The sequence below is a fragment of the Lepus europaeus genome, chromosome 6, assembly GCF_033115175.1.
Source record: "Lepus europaeus isolate LE1 chromosome 6, mLepTim1.pri, whole genome shotgun sequence".
NCBI lineage: Eukaryota > Metazoa > Chordata > Mammalia > Lagomorpha > Leporidae > Lepus > Lepus europaeus.
Genome location: NC_084832.1, coordinates 87,596,631 through 87,618,565, shown reverse-complemented (window position 1 = coordinate 87,618,565; position 21,935 = coordinate 87,596,631). Strand labels below are relative to the sequence as shown.

At 43.8% G+C, this 21,935-nt stretch overlaps 1 protein-coding gene across 5 annotated transcripts in view; it reads right to left on the bottom strand.

Annotated features, from left to right (window-relative positions):
- Nucleotides 1-775: 775 nt before the first annotated feature.
- The window catches only part of IFT88 (intraflagellar transport 88), a 131,478-nt gene continuing 110,318 nt past the window's right edge, over nt 776-21,935 (bottom strand). For 4 of the 5 annotated variants that reach the window (XM_062194525.1, XM_062194522.1, XM_062194521.1 and 1 more), the window contains 2 exons: nt 1,331-1,441; nt 776-1,090 (listed from right to left, as the gene is read on the bottom strand). In XM_062194525.1, coding sequence (XP_062050509.1) covers nt 969-1,090; nt 1,331-1,441 — 233 coding nt within the window. In that variant the 3' untranslated portion in view covers nt 776-968. The remainder of the gene's footprint in view (nt 1,091-1,330; nt 1,442-21,935) is intronic. The other variant, XM_062194523.1, reaches the window with a different exon arrangement.

Genomic DNA, 21,935 nt, shown 5'->3' with positions numbered 1-21,935 from the left:
TCCCTGCTAATGTGCCTGGGAAAGCAGTGGAGGTTGCCCAAAGTACTTGGGCCCCAGCACCATGCAGGAGACTCAAGAGGAAGCTTCCCATTGCTGACATTTGGGGAGTGAACCAGTGGATGGAGAATCCCCCTCTCTCTAACTCTGCCTTTCTAAACAAATTTTTAAAAAATTAAAGGGGCTAGTGCTGTGGCATAGTAGGTTAAGCTTCCACCTGCAGCACTGGCATCCCATATAGGCACTGGCACCCCATACAGGCACAGGTTCATGTTCCAGCTGCTCCTCTTCCAATCTAGCTCTCTGCTAATGGCCTGGGAAAGCAGTGGAAAATGGCCCAAGCATTTGGGCCCCTGCACCCACATCAGGTTCCCAGAAGAAGCTCCTGGCTCCTGGCTTCAGATTAGCCCAGCTCTGGCTGTTGCAGCCATTTGGGGAATGAACCAGTGGATGAAGACCTTTCTCACTGTCTCTCCCTCTGTCTATAAATAAATCTTAAGAAAACTTATAAATAAAATAAAAAAAATTCACCATGCATAGGGACCTAACACAGGCTGCAAGCAACAAAATCAATGTAGTGAATTCACGAGTAGCACTTTATAGTTTTAATGAAATTATATATAGTATCAGCATACACTACAGCAATAAGGGTAAATATAGCAAGTACATCCACACAGTTATGTGGATATACGTGTGTGTCAGTCCTGTGTTGTGCTAAAACTTTATTTCTTCCTGTGTGTCAGTTTTCAAAAAGGTAAGGAAGTCACTGGCAACAGTGTTAATTTCACAGGTTTTTATTCCATAGAGAAAAACAACCAAACAATTAAAATCCATACTCAGAACAGAAACACTTGTTTAGAGTTCTGACAATGTACAAAATTAAAGTTCGGACATTTAATCCAAAACTTAACCTGAGTGTTATCCTTTAAGGTGACTTCTTTCCTTTATTAAGACACGTATTAAAGTGTGTATTATTCTGGAAGTAAATCATCTCCTAGCTCTTCGTCAGCAAAGTCATCCTCGTCGACTCGCTTTTTGGCCGCAGTTTTTGGCCTCTCTACTTGCGGGCCAAGTGGATCCACGTACGAGGCATCTAGGTTTCAAAACAGATTGTTAGAGGAATAGAGAAAAACACAACCAAGGTGAAGCCAATGTCTCATCATTAAAACTGAACAACTCAGAGTGAACAGAAATGCTCTCTCAAGTCATTTTCCGATTGGCCTGCAGGTATCAGATTTTTAGTAATTCCCAATTACACGGGGTTTGCCATCTCACCAGTCTTCGGCAGACCTGCTATGCCTGTGGGGACTGGGTGGGGAGAAGCAGCACTTGCCTATTTCTTTGTTACTGCTACTTTCATAAGGTTCATTTGTCCCAGGTAAAGCTCTGAGCTTGGCACTTAGTCGTTCACTTTTACTACTGGCACTACAGTTCTGGCCACTCTCTGAAAACACAAAAATAAGAATGCGTTTGTTTAATATGCTGAGGAAACATTACCACTACGTTACGCACTGTAAAGCATACTTGTTTGCCAAGGAACAGGCAGGCTGTTTCATTAGGAAGCCAGTTTCTTATGGCTATAATTCTCGTGTTCTTACATTGAAAAGGAAGCCGTTGTGGGAAATCGAGTTAAGACATTATTTCATAGTAGTCTTCATATGCATTCTTTCAGATGTGTGCCCAGTTACAGCCCCTGGTTTTCTAGAACTTGTGAGGTGCTGAGAGACTACCCTGACTTGTAAAAACTAGCAAAGCAAAAAGAGCATTTGAAGAAAGAACAGCTGGAGTTATCAGATCAGTACAGGACAGTCATCCACCTCTCATCGAGGACGGCAACAGGCCCTACCCCTCTAACAGCAGCCCAGGCTGGGCACACCACCGACACCACTTTCTCCCACCACTGCAACGATGTTCACATGGAAGGGGTTAGATCGCCCTGTGTAAGTCAGAGTGTGGCCCAGTACAGACATGGAGCGGCTGGGAAGAATTACAGCCACGCAGACATGGAAAGGCTGCCTTTGGGAAGACTGTGGCCCGTAAGATTCTCAGGCAGGGCTGAACACTACTGATGTTCCAGATGCAAGAGGGGACTTCAACAAATCTATGGGAGGAAAACTGGAATTACAAGACAAGTTTGTTTGCCGTACAAGATTTCTGAAGTCGACACAGCATAATATGCGTTTTCTATGAAATTTCTGAAAGCCTTGTACTTTTAAATCCTATTTTCGCTATATCTTCTACAGGAACCATTCCCTGAGCCCCTCAGTTTTTATTCACTCCTTTTAAAATTCATATAATGGCATTTTTTTCACTTACATAAGTTTAACTTTTAATGACAGCCCACTGACATACACTATTCATTTTTTTGAGTATGTATACTTCATATTCATTTTTCTGACAAAGTCTCTTGGAATAAATAAAAATAAGATTGTATTTAAAATCCACATAATTTTGGGGCCAGTGTTGTAGCATAGCAGGTTAAGCCACTGCCTGCAATGCCGGCATCCCATGTGGGTGTCGGTTCCAGACCTGGCTGCTCCACTTCCAATCCAGCTCCCTGCTAACAGCCTGGGAAAAGCAGAAGATGGCCTACATGCTTGGGCCCTTGGCACCCATGAGGGAGACCCAGATGAAAGCTCCTGGCTTTGGCCTGGCCCCCCCTGGCCATTGCAACCACTAGGGGAGCAAACCAGCAGATAGAAGATCTTTCTTTCTCTGTCTCTCCCTCTCTCTCTGTAACTGACTTCCAAATAAACCTTAAAAAAAAAAAAATCCCTATACTTTAAGATTAATGAACTTACTTAAAATCACAGGTTATCTAAAACATCACATTTCCCTTACTACTGATGTTGCTGGAAAATAAAGCCCCTTAATTTAAAGCATTGAATATGCTGACACACTTTGATGCATTTTTAATTACTTTGTTCTTCTCTAATTTTTTGTTAGAATACATTCTTTCCATTTGAAAGTCTATATGGGTTTTGTTCCCATCTGCTTAAGTGAGCTTAGATCAAGAGTTTGAAAACCACTGATCCAGGTAACATTTCATTTCTTTTACTCCATTCTTCACACATTTGTAGAAACAAATTAACAAACAAAACAAAAAACCAAAAAAAACCCTGATGTCTTTCTCAGGTACCCAAAAACCTCCCAGCTTGATGGATTCAAGTCCTGTGGAAAGAACTAATCTTTAAAAAATGAAAACTGGGGGCCGGTGCTAAGTCACAGTGGGTTAAAGCCCAACTTGCAGCGCCGGCATCCAATATGGGAGCCAGTTCAAATCCTGACTGCTCCACTTTCGATCCAGCTCTCTGCTATGGCCTGGGAGAGCAGTGGAGGATGGCCCAAGTCTTTGGGTCCCTGCACTCACGTGGGAGACCTGGGAGAACCTCTTGGGTCCTGGCTTCAGATCAGTTCAGCTCCAGCTGTAGCAGCCATTTCGGAAGTGAACCAGTGGATGGAAGACCTCCCTCTCTGTCTCTACCTCTCACTGCAACTCTGTCTTTCAAATAAATAAAATAAGTCACTTGAAAAAAATGAAAACTGACATCCTTTAAAAAATTTCAACTGTGTAATTGAAAAATTATGAATATAATTTTGTTTTTGGAAATGAGTGTCGGCTGGCGCTGTGGCTCAATAGGCTAATCCTCCACCTGCGGCGCTGGCACACCAGGTTCTAGTTCCAGTCGGGGCACTGGATTCTGTCCCGGTTGCCCCTCTTCCAGGCCAGCTCTCTGCTGTGGCCAGGGAGTGCAGTGGAGGATGGCCCAAGTCCTTGGGCCCTGCACTCCATGGGAGACCAGGAGAAGCACCTGGCTCCTGCCTTCAGATCAGCGCGGTGCGCCGGCCGCAGTGTGCCAGCGCGGCGGCCATTGGAGGGTGAACCAACGGCAAAGGAAGACCTTTCTCTCTGTCTCTCTCTCTCACTGTCCACTCTGCCTGTCAAAAAAAAAAAAAAAAAAAAAAAAGAAATGAGTGTCATCATTTTAATTTTACAGATGAAGAAAGCAATGATCAGGAAAAAAATTCATATAGGTAAGGGTAAGAGAATAGGCTTTTTTAAAAAAATATTTTATTTATTTATTTATTTGACAGGTAGTGTTATAGACAGTGAGAGAGAGAGAAACAGAGAGAAAGGTCTTCCTTCTGTTGGTTAACTCCCCAAATGACCACTATGGCCAGACTACGCGGATCCGAAGCCAGGAGCCAGGTGCCTCCCCCCGGTCTCCCATGCAGGTGCAAGGCCCAAGCACTTGGGCCATCCTCCACTGCCCTCCCAGGCCACAGCAGAGAGCCGGACTGGAAGAGGAGCAACCGGGACTAGAACCCGGGGCCCATATGGGATGCCAGCACCGCAGGTGGAGGATTAACCAAGTGAGCCACAGCGCCGGCCCCCAGAGAGTAGGCTTTTTTTTTAAAAAAAAAAAAAACAGTTTCATCAAAAAGGCTTGTGGGAGCATATTGTAAATACTGTCATGTTATTTTCAATCACCTTTCATGGAGTAATAATGCCGCACATATACAGGTGTACATGGATCAATAAGCATTTGTAAGCCTGGGTGGATTTATGTTTAAATAACAAAATGTTACCATTTTGGCAATAATACTCATTTCAGTTTTGTAACAAACAACAATTACTATATCCTGGAGGGAAGTTATACAATGAATAGGCTCAGATGGTAACAAGGGCCAGCGCTACGGTAACAAGGGTAACAAGGGCACAGTGGGTTAAAGCCCAACCTGTAGCACCGGTATCCAGTATGGATGCTGGTTCAAGTCCTGGTTGCTCCACTTCTGATCCAGCTCTCTGCTATGGCCTGGGAAAGCAGCAGAAGATGGCCCAAGTACTTGGGCTCCTGTACCCATGTGGGAGACCCAGAAGAAGCTCCTGGCTCCTGGCTTTGGACTGGTGCATTTCTGGCCATTGCAGCCATCTGGGGAATGAACCAGCAGATGGAAGACCTCTCTCTCTCTCTCTGCCTCTCTGCATTGATCTGAAGCCAGGAGCCAGGAGTCTCTTCTGGGTCTCCCACATGGTGCAGGGGCCCAAGGACTTGGGTCATTTTCTACTGCTCTCCCAGGCCATAGTAGAGAGCTGGATTGGAAGTGGAGCAGCCGGGACTCGAACTGGCGCCCATATGGGAGGCCGGCGCTTCAGGCTAGGCTGTTAACCCACTGTGCCACAGCCCTGGCCCCAATAAATAAGTCTTTAAAAAAAAAACCCAGAATATAACAATTTGGAGATAATTTATCTGAGTTATTATAAAATGAACACTGAAATTCCAAATGATACTTTTATTTTGAAAGAGGAAAATCCTTAGAATCATAGAATTTACGGGAATCCTGAAATATCCATGTGCAAAAAAAAAAAAAAAAAAAAGTCTGCCTGTTTAAAGTGTACAAAGTATGGAAATTCCCAAAGTAAACAATACAAATGGCCAGGAAGAAAACAAAAACTGTTGAACCTTACTTATTCTTAAAAATACATTAAGGGCCAGTGCTGCGGCTCACTTGGCTAATCCTCCGCCTGCGGCACCGGCACCCCGGTTTCTAGTCCCGGTCGGGGCGCCGGATTCTGTTCCGGTTGCCCCTCTTCCAGGCCAGCTCTCTGCTATGGCTCAGGTCCTTGGGCCCTGCACCCCATGGGAGACCAGGAGAAGCACCTGGCTCCTGCCTTCAGATCAGTGCGGTGCGCCGGCCATGGCGGCCATTGGAAGGTGAACCAACGGAAAAGGAAAACCTTTCTCTGTCTTTCTCTCTCTCACTGTCCACTCTGCCTGTCAAAAAACCAAAAAAGTACATTAAGTGAAAACAAGTAAATCAAACACTGAATATGTTCATCAGAAGGGTAAAAAAAATGAGTTAAAACAAATGTAACATTTGCATATGTGAAAATAATACATATTTATATACATAAAGAAAGGAATGGAAAATTATAAAACTGAGAGGATGTAATCTAAACAGTGGTTATCTACGGGGGAGACAGGACAGGAAGGGTCACACAGGTGGGTGCAACACTAATGCTGATGTTCCGGTTCTAATGTTTATGATGGCTTCATAAACTTTTAATATGCTTCAAAAATTAAAACCGCTACAGAAATTCCTATATGTAACAACACATACATAATTTTGTTTTGACAGGCAGAGTGGACAGTGAGCGAGAGAGACAGAGAGAAAGGTCTTCCTTTGCCGTTGGTTCACCCTCCAATGGCCGCCGCGGCCGGTGCACCGCGCTGATCTGAAGGCAGGAGCCAGGTGCTTCTCCTGGTCTCCCATGGAGTGCAGGGCCCAAGCACTTAGGCCATCCTCCACTGCACTCCCTGGCCATAGCAGAGAGCTGGCCTGGAAGAGGGGCAACAGGGACAGAATCCGGCGCCCCGACCTGGACTAGAACCTGGTGTGCTGGTGCTGCTAGGCGGAGGATTAGCCTGTTGAGCCGCAGCGCTGGCCAACACATACATAATTTAAACATTAAAATAATTCTGGCAGTATGATTGTAAGTACTAAAACTTGTTTTTGCCTAGTAAAATGGCCAAATATCAGATTAGTGAGTGAAATAAAGGAACAAGCTTTCTGAGAGTACTTTGGTAGTATATATCAAAAGACTTATAATTCTGCAGTTAGCAAGATGCCAGAGTGGGGAGCCCCAGGCTTTGTTCCCCAACAGACACCAAATGTAATATATGTGGTCCAAAAGTCCTCATGAGAACTCCAGAGATCACCTTGGAATTCAGGATACTCCAAGTAAACTCAGGGCTGTAACAGCTGCATCGAAGCAGGCATGAAAAGCCATTGCATTTAAACTGTGTCAGCCCTCATGCGAGCCAGCACAGCTCCGGACAGGGCAACACAGCCCCAGTCGCAGCCTTTCCCTTGGGAAGAAAAGGGACGAGTGCGATGCATGTGCAATATTCTCTCTTGTGGGAGCTGCCTGAGGAACTGTTTTCTGTCTCGCGGGACTCAGAGCCCTGATGAGGAACCCGCACATTACGGCCATCTGGGGGGTGAAAGCTCCTGGGTTTGTTGCAGCAGCTGGAGCACCTCTCCCACCACAGAAGCAACACGGAGCAAGTATCCAACTTGCTGCTTTCTCTGGGGAGGTAAAGAGAGGAGTGAAACACAGGCCCCGTGTCCTTGCTTTTGGGGGCTTCCTGAGGGGCTAGTTTCTGCTTCATTTGACCCGAGGTTCCCACAGGAAATTAGCATACCTTGACTGCCGGGGGCTTGGGGGGCCAGAAGAGCTCAGAGGTTTGCTGCAGCACCAAAGATCCTACAGTGCTGCCCACAGAGGGCAGAGGGATCCAGGGACTGCAAGGTCCCGATAAAGAAATCAGCACACCTCTGGAACTGAAAGTCACACCAGCAAGCTCGGAGAAGACACTTCCACATCCAAGTGGTCTGAGGCCTCCATAACCTCTCATCAGGCTCACAAAGGTCTTCTCCCTACCAAGTCAGTCTGTGAAGTCCTGGCTAGGTGGCTGTTTTATGGAGATCTATAAATTACCTAACAGAATTAAAACTATCACTTTATAGAAGCTCAATGTGCTATAAGAGAACGCTTACAGCGGGCAGTGTTGCAGCACAGCGGGTTAAGCTGCTGTTTGCGATGCTGACATTCCATATCAGAGTGTCAGGTGGCCCTGCCACCTGCGTGGGAGACCTGGATTGAGTTTCAGGCTTCTGGTTTAGGCCTGGTCCAGCACTGGCTGCTGCAGCCATTTAAGGAATGAACCAGTGGATGGGAGATGCCTTTCTCTCTCTCTCTCTCTTTGTCCCTCTGCCTTTCAAATAAAAACATCTTAAAGAGGGAGAGAGAGACAGACAGACTGAGAGAGACAGAGAGAGAGAGAGAGAGAAAGAAAGAAAATACTGATATGCAATATAGCAAAACAAGGAAAACGATGAATGAACAAGATGAGAATATCAACAGATATATAAACCATAAAAAGAGACAAATTCTGTAGCTAAAGAATACAGTAACTGAATTGAAAACTATTTGAAGGGATCATTCGCAGACTTGATCAGGTAAAGCAATCAGTGAAATTGGGGCTAGTGCTGTGGTGTATCAGGTTAAGCCTGTGGTGCCTCTGCCTGCGGTGCCAGCATCCATATGTGCACTGGTTCAAGTCCTGTCTGCTCCACCTCTGATCTAGCTCCCTGCTAATGGCATGGGAAAGCAGCAGAAGATGGCCCAAGTGCTTGGACACCTACACCCACATGGGAGACCCACAAGAAGCTCCTGGCTTCAGCCTGGCCCAGCTCCGGCTATTGCAGCCATTTGGGGAGTGAACCATCAGATGGAAGATCTCTATCTCTTTCCCTCTCTCTATAACTCTACCTTTCAGTAAATAAATAAAATAAATCTTTAAAAAAATCATTGAACTTGAAGAAAAAGTCATTTGAAATTACTGAGTCAAAGAAACAAACAAAAACATAGAAGAGTGAAGAAATCCTAAGCAAATTACAAGACACCATCTTATGAAGCAGTTTGGACATTATGCAAGAGTCAGAAGGAAAGGAGAGAGAAATGGGGCGTGAAGCTTATTTGAATAGATAATGGCTAAAAAATTCCCTAATATGAGAAAGCAATGGGAATCCAAATTCAAGAAATCCAAAGGACTCCAACTATGCTGAATCCAAAAAGGCTCACACTGAGAGACACATTACAACCCAACTGTCAAAAGTCAAAGACAAAGAGTGACTCTTTAAAGTATCAACAGACTTATCACTTACAAGGGAACTTCTGTAAGGTTACTGTTATTTTCTCAAAAGAAACATTACAGAGCAGCAGGTAGTGGGATGGTACATTCAAGGTGCTGAAAGTAGAGCACTGCCAGTCTAGAATACTGTATCTGGCAAAACTGCCCTTCAAAAATGAAAAGCCTTATGAATAAACAAAAGTTCAGAGAGTTCATGACCATTAGATCTGCCTACCAGAAATTGCTAAACAGAATTCTTCAAGCTGAAATGAAGGGATCCTAGACAGAAAAACAATAGCATATGAAAACAAAGTTTTCTGGTGGAGGTACATATAGATACAAATATGGAATCCTGTAATACTGTCATGATGCTGAAAAAACAATTCCAATTCACACATAAACTTTAAAGGATAAAGGTAAAAATAACTCTAAAACTATGTTATAGATACAGAATACAAAAAGATAATTTGTGACATCAATAGCAAAAAGAAGAAGGTATAGCAAAGAGATGTTTTACATGCAATAGAAGTTAAGTTGTTACCAGCTAAAAATAGATTATTGTAGGCATGAGAATTTAGGCTAGCAGTTAAGATGGCCACATCCTACAGTGGAGTACCTGGGTTCGATTCCTGGCTCTGGCTCTGGATTACTACTTCCTGTCAATGTGGATTCTGGGAGACAGCAGGTGATAGCTCAAGTGATTGAGTTCCTGCCACCCACATGGGTGAATTCCTGGCCCCTGGCCAACCCTTGCTATTATAGACATTTGGGGAATGAACCAGCACTCACTCTCTCTCCCTCTGTTTCTCCCTCTGTCTCTCAAATAAAATGATACATATATTTTAAAAAATAGATAATATAACTATAAAATTTTTATATAATCTCCATAACTATAGGAAAAATGCCTATAGAATATGAGATAAAATAATCAAAAAATGTCACTATAAAAAATCAATGAAGCATAACAGAAGGCAGTGAGAGAGTTAAACAGGGACAGACACAAGGTAACACTAAGACAATTAACAAGATGGAGATAAGAAGTCTTTCCCAATCAGTAATTACTTTAAGTGTAAATGACTGAACTCCCCAGTCTGAAGACATAGAGTGGCCAAATGGATTTTTTTAAAAGACTCTATTTTAATATATTGTCCACAAGAGACTAGCTTTAGATGTAAGAATATATAAGCCAGAAATGAGAGCACGGGAAAAGATACCACACATATCGTAACCAGAAGACAGCAGAAGTGGCCATACTTTATTTAAAAAAAAATATACTTCACTCTTGCTGCTTTTTTGAGTTATTTATTTAAAAGGCAGAGTGACACAGAGAGAGCAAGAGACAATGAGATATCTTCCAACTATTGGTTCAATCCCCAAATGGCTACAACCGCTGGGGGTTGGCCAGACCAAATCCAGAAGCCAGGAACTTCATCCTGGTCTCCCACATGGGTGGCAGAGGGCCAACTATGTGGCCACCTTTTGCTGCCTTCCCAGGCACACTAGCAGGAAGCTGGACCAGAAACGGAGCAGCCAGGATTTGAACCGGCATTCCAACATGGGATGCCAGTGTTGCAACCTGCTGCTTAACCCTCTGTGCCACACCAGGCTCTGTTTCTTTTCAACACAGGTAATGGAAATCCCAGCCAGAGCAATCAGTGAAGAAAAAAATAAAAGGCATCTAAATGTGGTAAGAAAAAATAAAATTATCTTTTCACAAATGACATGATCTTATATGGAGAAAATCCTAAATATTTCATTAAAAAACTGCTAGGACTAATAAATTCAGCAAGGGTGCAAGAGACAGAAGTAACACACAACAATCAATTCAATTTCTATAAACTAGCTTTGAACAATCTGAAAAGGAAGAAAAATATCTCATTTATAATAGCATTATAAAAGAATGAAATATTTAGAAATACAGGTAGCCAAGAAGGTGAAGGACTTATATACTGGGCCTAGTGTTATGGTATAACGGGTTAAGTAAACACCTCCAACACTGGTATCCCATATCAGCATCCCATATGGGCACCAGTTCATGACCAGATACTCCACTTCCAATCCAGCTTCCTGCTAATGCCCCTGGGAAAGCAGTGGAAGTGCCTGAAACGCTGCCAACCATGTGGGAGACCCGGAAGAAGCTCCTGGCTTGTGGCTTTGGCTTGGCCCAGCCCTAGCTCTTGTGGCCATTTGGGGTGTGAACCAGTAGATAGAAGATCTGCCCCTCTGTCTTATCCTCTCTCTCTGTAAGTCTGCCTTTCAAATAAATAATAAATAAGCCTTTAAAAAGACATATATACTGAAAACTACAAAATATTGCTGAAATAAAGATGACATACACAGGGGCCAGTGTTGTGGAGTAATAGACTAAGCCATGGCCTGCAATGCTGGCATCCCATATATATGCTGGTTCAAGTCTCAGCTGCTCCACTTCTGATCCAGCTCCCTGATAATATGCCTGGGAAAGCAGCAGAAAATGGCCCAAGTGCTTGGGCTTCTGCACCCATGCAGGAGATCAGGAAGAAGCTCCTGGCTCCTGGCTTCAGCCTGGCCCAGCCCTGGTGGTTGCAGCCATTTGGGGAGTGAACCAGTGGATGGAAGATTCTCATTCTCTCTGTCTCTGTTTTTCTTCTCTCTCTCCAAGTAATTCTGCCTTTCAAATGAAATAAATCTTAAAAATTTTTTTAAAAAGATGACATTTATAAATGGAAAGACATCATATGTCATGGACTGGACATTGTTAAATATCCATACTACAAAAAGCAATTTACAGACTTAATGAAATCCCTATCAAAATATCAAGGGTGTCTTCTGCAGAAACAGAAAAAAACCACACTGGAATTCATGTGGATTCTCGCAGGATCCCCAGATGCCCAAAATAAAACTGAAAAACAAAGCTGGAAGGCACATATTTTCTGATTTCAAAGCACATTACAAAGCTGTAGCTATCAAACAGCATGACCATGGCCATCTTGATATGACCTTTTCACCTCATTCCACCACAGACCTGGCTTGAAAGAAAAAACCCGTACAGACCCATGGAAAAGAAATATAGAGCGCACAGAAATAAACTCCCACGTAAAGATGGTCAAATCATTTTTGGCAAAGGATGCCAAGGCTATACAACAGGAAAAGGATAATCTAACAAATGATAGGAAAACTGAATATTCACATGCAAAAAAATGAAGTTAGATCCTTCCAACATACAAAATGAACTCAAAATAGATCAAAGACCTAAATGTAAGATCTGAAACTATAAAACTCCTAGAAGGAAACACAAAAAAACCCATCATGACATTGGATTTGGGAATGAATTTTTGGGTAGGACACCAAAATCAAATACAACAAAGGAAAAATAGACAAATGGAACTATATCAAACTTTTATGTAGCAAAGGACTGTCTCAAGAGAGTGGACAAGTAACCTATAAAATGGAGAAAATATCTGCATACCATACATCTGATAAGGGGTTGATATTCAGAATATACAACAAACTCCTAAAATGTAAGAAAACAATCCAATTAAAAAATGGGCAAAAGTGGGTCATTTCACCTAGTGGTTTAGATGCCAGTGTCCCACATCCGGGTGCCTGCTTTAATGCCTGGCTCTGGCTCCTGACTCCAGCTTCCTGCTAATGCAGACCCTGGGAGGCTGCAGTGATAGTTCAAGCAATTGGGTTCCTGTCATCTACATGGGAGACCTGGGTTGAGTTCCCAGCTCCCAGCTTTGGCCAGACCTAGCCCTCACCATTGTGGACATCTGGGTAGTAAACTAACAGACGAACTAGTCCTCCGAATAGAATTTTTATAAAGATTCCTTCAGCTTCTTATTTCCTTCTTACTTTCTGACTATTCAGTCCATCTTACTATAAGAAATAGGAGTCTGCAATAATGTTTAATTTTTAATTTCTCAACCTCAAGGTTAAATGCCCACTCCTAGAATAATTTTACAATCAGCAGAAACACACAAGCGTCATTTAAGAAGTTATTAAGTCTAACTCTATTTTCAGATGGGAAAACAGAGAGGTAAAGTCACTTGCTTAAGAGTTCTGAGTCAGTAGCAGGACAAACACAAAAATACAGGTTCATGATTGTCCGCACAGACTTTGCCAAACGTCTCTGGGCCTTTTCTTTTAGTCACATATTCCAACCTTCTGCTATTCCAAGCTTGGTGGTTTGGTGACCCCACACAATGTGGCTGTCTTAGTAATGACAATCAAACATCAGGACAAAGTAAATGCACAATCTCTTTCACAGTCCTAGTTTAGACCCTTTTCGTACTCCCAGAATAACCTAGATTAACTTCTTGCCTTTTAAGCAAGTCTGCAATCTGAAGATTTAGGAAAACAGGACAAGGTGTCTACTTGGGGCAGACTACACTCTGGCTTGACCAAAGTTTTCACAAGGCAACTCATACTAAGAAGGCTGCTTATTTATAACATTTGAAGAGTGCTCCTTTTTAAAGATGAGTTTGTGTGTGTTTAAGAGACTGAGTGTTATAACATAGGCTCTATTCACACAGTAAATTAAGTTAAGGGGCTAAACACATAAACTTTAACCATATGCTCTCTTCAAATAAAAATGAATTTAGTTTTCAAAGGAAGACAGTCTTTACTTATTTAGAGAGAATATGGTTATGAACATAAAAATCATTTACAGTAATAGGAAAACTTAAGGTGGAAAAAACTGTAAAGAGAAAATGAAAAGCAATGCACTTCATTTTCATTAACTTTATGAACAGATCATGACAAATTTTTAATCAGACTTAAATTCAGTGGTTTTGCAGAACTCAGTAACTAATCTATTTACCTGAGTAACGCAAATAAGAAAAATATATAGATTTCGTGACCTCCAATAACATGGGTATTTTAAATTCAGCCTACATGACCAGAGGCATAGATGACACAGTCAATCCCTTCAGGGACTTCCCAGTCTACGGTGACTTCTATCTTAAACACTGTCTATAAATCCTTTCCATGATGTCACACCTATAACATGTTTTAAAGATCCAATAAAAATATCTGCATTTCCTGTATTTTTCTCATTTTACTGATTTCTGTATGCTTCTAAAGGAACATCATTTTATTCAGAGAAAACTAGAAAGGAAATCACGTTTTGTGATTACTATCCTTCATGCCAGTGACAAATGCGACTGTCTCCTGGAAGTTCTCTCTTCCCTGGAAGCTGCTGCGCTGAATGGCCTGTGTCTTTGTTGCTCCCAAGGGCAGCAAAACCCCAGACCTTGCCCTGGGGGAACAGGGGGCCTGTGGTAACCGCCACGGGGTGAAGTAACAATAGGGGTGAACACAATCACGCTTGGAAATATCTCTAGTCAAACTTTTTAGTTTATTCCCAATGCTTTCTGCCATAGTGATGAAAATGTGTGCATGTAATTTTTGAATCTGATATTTTAAAGGTCACTTGCAGCAGGGTCTCTCCCTCGGGATCCCCGGCAGCAGCACTTGGCTTACAAAGAAGCCCCCTTGGCATTCCTCCTCACTGCAGAGGCTGCACACACTTTACCACCCTGCAGGACGGACCCCTTTACATCTCCTTTCTGCCTCCCTGTGACACACCCACTTCCAAGATCACTGGAATCTGGCTTTTGTCCCGAACCATGCCCTGGACTGTTTTCTGTAGGGCTATCAACACCATCTTTGGTGAAAAATCTAATGGCCCTTAGTTTTTCAAGGTTCAATCAATCAATATCCAATAATTCTTCCAACTCTGCCCCTTTCCTTAAGCTGGAAGTCTATCAACTGTTCCCTCTTAGTTCCTACTGTTTTGAAGGTGCTAATCAGAGTGAAACTTTCTAAAAAATTCCGCCCATTCCTCTGCAGCTACAGTGGCTCTTTTTTTTTTTTTTTTTAAATGCTTTCCTTTTATGAATGTGTGTTTGAATATGAAACACGGTCACCTCCCCCCCTCCTTTTTTCTTTTTTTTTTTTAAAAGGTTGTTCTCCAGCAATTTTGGAATCTGGAACTTTGGCTTTTTACTCTTCTTAATAGTTTCTGTAACTGACTTTCCCCTCTTCAAATCTGCACCTCTGTTCCTCAGAGATAGAGCAAGGACGAAGTCTTAATTTAGAAAACCAATTCCTAATTTTACATTGTAAAAATAATCATTTAAAAAGAAAAATCCTTTTAATCCCCAACCCTGTCCTAGTCATGGATAATCTGGTTTGATACAAGTCTATAAATAAATTTCTTTCTTCTCAAAAAACATTTATGAAACTTTGTAAGAAATAGAGGTTTGAAAAGTTGACCAAGAGAAACCCAAGTACCAGCCGTGTTACTGCTACTGCACAGGCGCTCAGTGTTCCAGCGTCATCGCTGCGGCCTCAGTGTCACCCTGCACCGCTCCACCAGCCAGCCTGCCCGGCGGCTGCTTAGGCACTCTTTTCTTCTCCTTGATAGTGTCTGTATTCTGGCTTCAGCTCCCATGTGTTTTTGTGGATCCCTTTTACATTCTGAATACCAATTTATTTCAAGATTTCCTTCAGGTAGCCCACAGGCTGCTTTGGGATGTCCACCAGCCCTTCAGGTTGTAGTACTGGTGCTTCTCAAAGGCTGAAAACAGCACATCTAGAACTTGCTGCTTATCAGCTCGAGCTCATTTTCCATCTTCTTCCTTTTTTCTTTCATATTGAATTGAGCACCAGGAACCAGCCATGTGGAGGAGCATCTAGGCCAGGAAGCCTAGAGCGGGTGGCCCAAAGGCCACGTGCCCTGGAGGCGCAAGGCTATAGCCAGCCCTCTCCTGGCAAGAGGCCAGGAAAGAAGAGGAAGTGGCTCTAACTCTTAAATGAGTCTCTCTGAGTGAGCTCTGATTTCACTATCTACCAGACTTCTTTTTTTTTTTTTTTGACAGGCAGAGTGGACAGTGAGAGAGACAGAGAGAAAGGTCTTCCTTTGCCGTTGGTTCACCCTCCAATGGCCGCCGCCATTGGACTAGAACCCGGTGTGCCAGCGCTCCAAGGCAGAGGATTAGCCTATTGAGCCACGGCGCCGGCCCAGACATTTTTTGAAAGTTATTTTTGGTCTCTTTTCTCCTGTCCCCAAGATGATAGTCAACCTGACACCTTTCAGACCACAGTTGCCGAGGGAGGCCTCCTCCCATTCCATAAGCATGGGGAAATTTTTTTTTATGAGGGGACTTCAAAGAGTTCCTCAAAATGGAATTAAAAGATAAGCTTATTTTGGTGAAAAAAAATTGAAATCCAACCATAAGGGGGGACATCTTTTAAAAAGTTAATGGGCTGGCACCGTGGCTCAAGAGGCTAATCCTCCGCCTGCGGCACCGGCACACCAGGTTCTAGTCCCGGTTGGGGCGCCGGATTCTATCCCAGTTGCCCCTCTTCCAGGCCAGCTCTCTGCTGTGGCCAGGGAGTGCAGTGGAGGATGGCCCAAGTGCTTGGGCCCTGTACCCCATGGGAGACCAGGAGAAGCACCTGGCTCCTAGCTTCGGATCAGCGTGGTGTGCCGGCCACAGCGCGCCAGCTGTGGCGGCCATTGGAGGGTGAACCAACGGCAAAGAAAGACCTTCCTCTCTGTCTCTCTCTCACTGTTCACTCTGCCTGTCAAAAAAAAAAAAAAAAAAAAAAAGTTCATGAACATGTGTATTATGAAAAACTGCATAGCTATAAAGAACTTTCTGCACTAAAACAAACTTTTAATTCTATTTCACACAACCTCTGTGAAGTACCAGCTTGCATTGAGAGATCCTGAAAAACAAAGGAAAACATCTTTGAGGCCTTTAGCCAGAATCCACTGTCCAATTAACTTCTATACTATATAGTGGAACTTGCAAATGACCCATCCTCTTATGAGCTGATCTTCCTCTGCTCCTGTTCCATTCCTAAGTTACAGGGCGGTGCACCCCAGCCAGGGATCCAAAGGGCCCTCCCATTCCCCACCCCATAAGAAAGCAATGCCTTCATAGCCCCAGACAACATGGTCCTCAGATAGCTTTCCAAGGCTCACAGCTGGACCTGCCTGTCCCGAGAGTTTCGGCTCATTCTCACATCGTTACTGCTGCACTGCTCAGTGTGACTTGACCCCTCACTCTACTCCTGCTCATCCACTAACATCACTGCCCAACGAAACAGCTAAGGATGCAGTCCAATTCGGAAATAGCTCCTGAGTGTTAGGCAACACTCAAGTGAGCACAGAGAGCCCATGGAGGGACTCAGTGAATATACAAGCAAAAGAGGTTAGCAGATTGATTATATTTTACAACCAAAATGCTTAATGATACCTGGCACAGAAGGAGGTTATGAGAGAAGGTAGAGAGATACCAGTGTTTAGTAAGCATTTACTATGGCTGGGAAGGTAAATGCCTCTATTGATAGAAAGGGAGAAGGGAAAGATAAGGAGAAAAGAACTGATAAAAGGTGTGTGTTTGTGCAGATGTACATAAACAATAACCCTGTACTGTGTACTTTTTACAGACCCATGTAACAAAATAGATATATGCGTGTATATGTATCTGAATATAAACATAATGTACAATGTTTAGACTGAATTTCTAGTGTTTTTTTTTTTTTTTTGTAATTTACCTCTGATGGTAAACCCAACAGATGAATTTCACAGATATACTAAACCATATAATAATACAGAGGTATGAGGGTACTTCAAAAAGTCTGAGGAAAAATGGAATTAAAAGCTAAGTTTACTTTGGTGCAAAAAATTTGAAATTCATGCCCAGTTTTCATAGCATATTTTCCATGACCTTTTGCGGCTGCCTTGTACATTTGTGTACATTCACCTTCCATGCACGTGTTAACAGATCAGAGGTCACACGTGTGGCAGCAGTAGGAACACAGGCACTGGGATCTCAGGCACTGCCTGCTTACTCCCGTCTCTGCACCCACATCCACCCTAAGTGGCCTCCCAAGTCAGGAACTGTGTTACAGGTTTTACAGCTGGGGCCAGCAGTGTCTGTGTGTGGTAGGCGAAGCCTCTGCTTGCGGAGCTGGCATCCAATCTGGTTGCCAGTTGGTGTCCTGGCTGCTCCTCTTCTGATCCAGCTCTCGGCTTATAGCTTGTGAAAGTAGTGGAAGATGGCCCAAGTGCTTGGGCCCCTGTACCTGCGTGGGAGACCCAGAAGAAACTCCTGGCTCCTAGCTTCGGATTGGCCTAGCTCAGGCTGTTGGGGCCATTTGGAGAGTGAACCAGAGGATAGAAGACCTTTCTCTCTGTCTCTCCCTCTCTGTCTGTAGCTCTACCTCTCAAATAAATAATCTTAAAATATTTTTTCCAATCCTGTAAGGTAGGTCCTATTTTCACTCTTACTTTGCTGATGAGAAAACTCTAACAAAGGGATGAGGCTCAATGTCACATAAGATGTGGTAAGAAGAGAAAGGGGTCCACGAGTGTTGAATGAATACCAAGACTGAGGAACTGACTATGATAAATTTGAACTCAGGGCAAAGGGCCAGAGGAAAGAAGCACCTTTCTCTGTTGAAGAAGACAACCCTCTCAGCTCTGTTGTGAAGCGTGCTGATGGATTTGCAGGTGGCTGAGCTGTGAACACTAAGACAGTTCTAACAAAAGGTCACTGGATATGCACTGTTATTGTCCAAGCTGTATACTTGGATGTGAGGCGGAAACCAGTGCTTTGACCAAATGGATACTTTCTAGGTCCCATCTGTCATTGCGAAGAATATTCATGGAGACTTTGGCTTAAGAGCAGGGATTAGCAAACTACAATCTGTGTCCCAAATCTGGTCCACCTCTGCACACCTGGTGAGCCAAGAATGGTTTGCATATTTTTAAATGACTGGGATAAAAGCAATGAATAATATTTTGTGACATATGAAAATTGTGTGACATTCAAGTTCAGTGTTCATAAACGAAGTTTTATAGAGCGGCACCACACCCATTCACTTAGCTCTGTCTATAGCTGCTTTTGTGACACCAGGGAAGATGGGGCCCATGGCACCCTGTATGTACTGTCTGGCCCAATACAGCAAAGTCTCCTGACCACCAGCTTAGGAACTACTGCACGAGAAAACAGGAACATGTTGGCAGACTGGACCAGCACATGTCAATTTCTTCTGGAATTGTGACACTGAGAAGACTGTGCCACAGTGTTACTAAATATCTTCTAATATTTATGACTAAGAAAGCTTCCTTTATGGAACATACACATTGCAAAGTGGTTAGACAGTAGGGTGTCCAGCAGAACTGTCACATGTGTCAAATGAGGACCAGAGCAGAGGGGGACACTTAGAGAAATGGCAGTCCCCAGTCCTGGGCCCGTCAAGGCTGTCTTCTCCACACAAGCTCATCCCTCCTCCCTGGAATCAGCTTCGGATTTACGGGCATGCACCTCCTTGGTGCATGCTCCTTAGACCCCTGGTGTGCACCTGTTCACCCTCTGCTTGTGACACCATCAAGGCCCAGTAAAACGACAGAGTGGGGATCTAGCCAAAGAATTTGCTCACCCTTGGCCTGTAATCTGAAAATAAAGCTTTGATTTAAAAAAAAAAAAGAAACATAGTTATAATGTACTTTCATAAAAGACATGTTCCTCAAAAAAGTTGACTGTAAAGTGAATTTCTGTTCACTGAGTCACATTATCCTGATTTTCCATATAAATTATTGTCAGCATAAAATGGATACATTTTCATAGGAACAGTTCACACCCAGGACATAACAAAAATCAAACTAAAAAAATGCAGCAAGCTGTTAAAAATCACAAAGTCAACAAAAAGCAATTTCAAAGTAAGTCACAAAATGCCACCATCACGCTAAAATACAGAATGCTGTGTATGAAGGCAGTACTGCATCTCTAGGAGAGAGACACATGAGAAGCAGATGTGCTCTGTGGATTTTCCAGCCTTTTAACCTGACTCAATCAATGTTTTGGCACTGCATTTTGGGAAACTTTAACCTCAAATCTGCATTTAAAGGAGCAATGCATTTTCATTTCCAGTAATTGAAACATGTTCATTTAATTTTAAATTAAGTCTGTAAAAACAAAGTACTGAAAATTCTAAATCCAGAATTGTTTTCAACACAGTTTGTGTCAAGTCATGACAGTAACAACAGCTGCCATTCACTGAGCACCCAGGATGTGCCAGGCGGCGGGTGGGCGGTTCCATGGTTGTGCACAGCATGCTCTCACCACCTTCCTGAGGCTTCCCCTGTGTCGCTTTCCCAGTGACAGCGCCAGGGCGTGAGCCACAGGCTGCATGACTCAAGAATGTCAAACGCTGAGACTGGCTATGGTGGTACAGTCATGGCGACCCTTCCCCGTACACTCTAGCCCACTGAATTCTGCAGTATCTGATTTAAGGGGGGGCCATGGTTCCCTCAGCGTGGTCTGCTCTTAGGACGGTGGCAGCAGCGTCACTGGGAACTTGTTGGACAGGACACTTGAGGCTCCAGTGCAGGCTGATTCGTATATGTTGCAGTCTCCTGTGAGCCTTCTGAACGATTCTCTTTACACACTAGAGTTGGAGACCCACTGGAGAAGGGAGCTGAGCTTCACCAAACAAATTAGCAGCCAAAATAAGGCTGCAAAGAGACTAGTCTGACCCAAAAACACAATACAACAACAGTTTTCAAGAGCCAACAAGCATTTCAGAAGTAATAATAACAGTTCTGATATATTAATTAGTTGCCTGTGATTTCCCTCTAGGCAATACTTGAGTCACAGGCGCTGCATTTGTTTTACTGCAGTATGCTGGATTAGCTTAAGGCAGGAGTCATGCAGAGCCACATACAACTCGTCCCTTGCTTTGGTCTGAGCTGTGATTCTAATTAGGGTGGAGGGCCGAATATTCCCGTACGAGGATGTAAAGGTGTATCTCAAGGCCTCACAGGTTAGAGGGAGGAAAATGCAGGAGACCAACTGGCTTTAACCTGCAGCTGTGTACTGGGAATGCCTTCGTGGGGAAACAGAGTGGATGAGGGACCACTCTCCACAGAGTGCCTGGGAGGTGACTGCTGTGAGAAAGGGAGAGAGGTTTATTCCAACTTCAAAGCCAGGGCCAGCTTAGGAGTGCAACCTGAGAAGAGAACTGGGAAGGGAAGGAGTGTCAGGGTGGTGCCGGCCAAGCAGCCAATGGGGCATTCAGAGTGGGCTGCAGGATGGAGTGAAGGCTTCTGGGCTGACACATTCACTCAAAGCGTCAGGAAATGAAAATGTGTACGGGGTGGGGGGGGAAGTACCCTGCTAAGGGACTGTTAACTTATGCCTTAAACTTGTGCCAAGAGAACCAAGCAACATAAAACCCTGCTTGGAAAAGGGCTCAGTAGCATAGACTTCCTATCTGCCACTCCCCATGTGAGAAGTCTGCTTCTCTGGGCACTAGAGACTGTGCTGGGCTGCCGTGCTGGGGCCCAGGGAGAAAGGAGGAGAGCAGCAGAGGGAGGCCGGGGCGGCAGGTGCCTTCATGACAGAACCGCCCCTCTCTTCTTTCTTTCCTGCCAGTCTCTTCTTCCCTGGCCTCACTCTGACCATGGAGGGGGCCAGAGACTGGGTGAAGCACTGTTTTGTTCTGAGGCACAGTCTGATTGAAGGAACATTACGGGAAGGTCACCAGCGAAGGCAGCAATTCATCCTGTAGAACCTTGGCTGCCTTGAGGTATGCTTTGGCCTGATGTCTCCAAGAAGAGACATCAGAGTCTCTTTGGGGATCCTTTCTCAGGGTGGGACTCTGGATGCAGCCCTATGGGTTCTGGGGCACCAGTGTCCTGTGAGCAGTGCTAGGGCACCTTTGCATCTCATTAGGAGGTCCAGAGGTTTGTGAACGGACTTTTATATTGAAGCCATCTGCAAAACTCAGGCTCAAGTTTATAGAAGGGATTTCATAAGCCCGAGAAGCATCCAAAGAGTTAACCCAAGGTTGTTGATGTCTAAAAGGAGCTGGCTGGTAATCCTGAACTCGTGATTTCCAGATGAAGTGTAGGATCCTTAGAGGATGCATGAGCTGATCCAACAACTTTAACGAATGATTACTCATACTCCCTAGGGGTTACACAAGACAATTACTCCTTAAACAGACACTGAATTTCAAGAGAGCTTATCAGTACTTCCTGCTTCCTATGAACAAGCATGAGGAAGAAGCATCAAGTTGGTCTGGTGAGCCTTCTATAGTGTATTTTAACTGATGCACAATGCCTTGTCTGCTGACTTCTTGGCCATTAAGAATATTTCTGGCAAAGGGTCTCATCTACAATTCAAATTCCAAAGAGCTCGGAAAGCCAAGTCTTCAGGCACAATATGGGAGCTT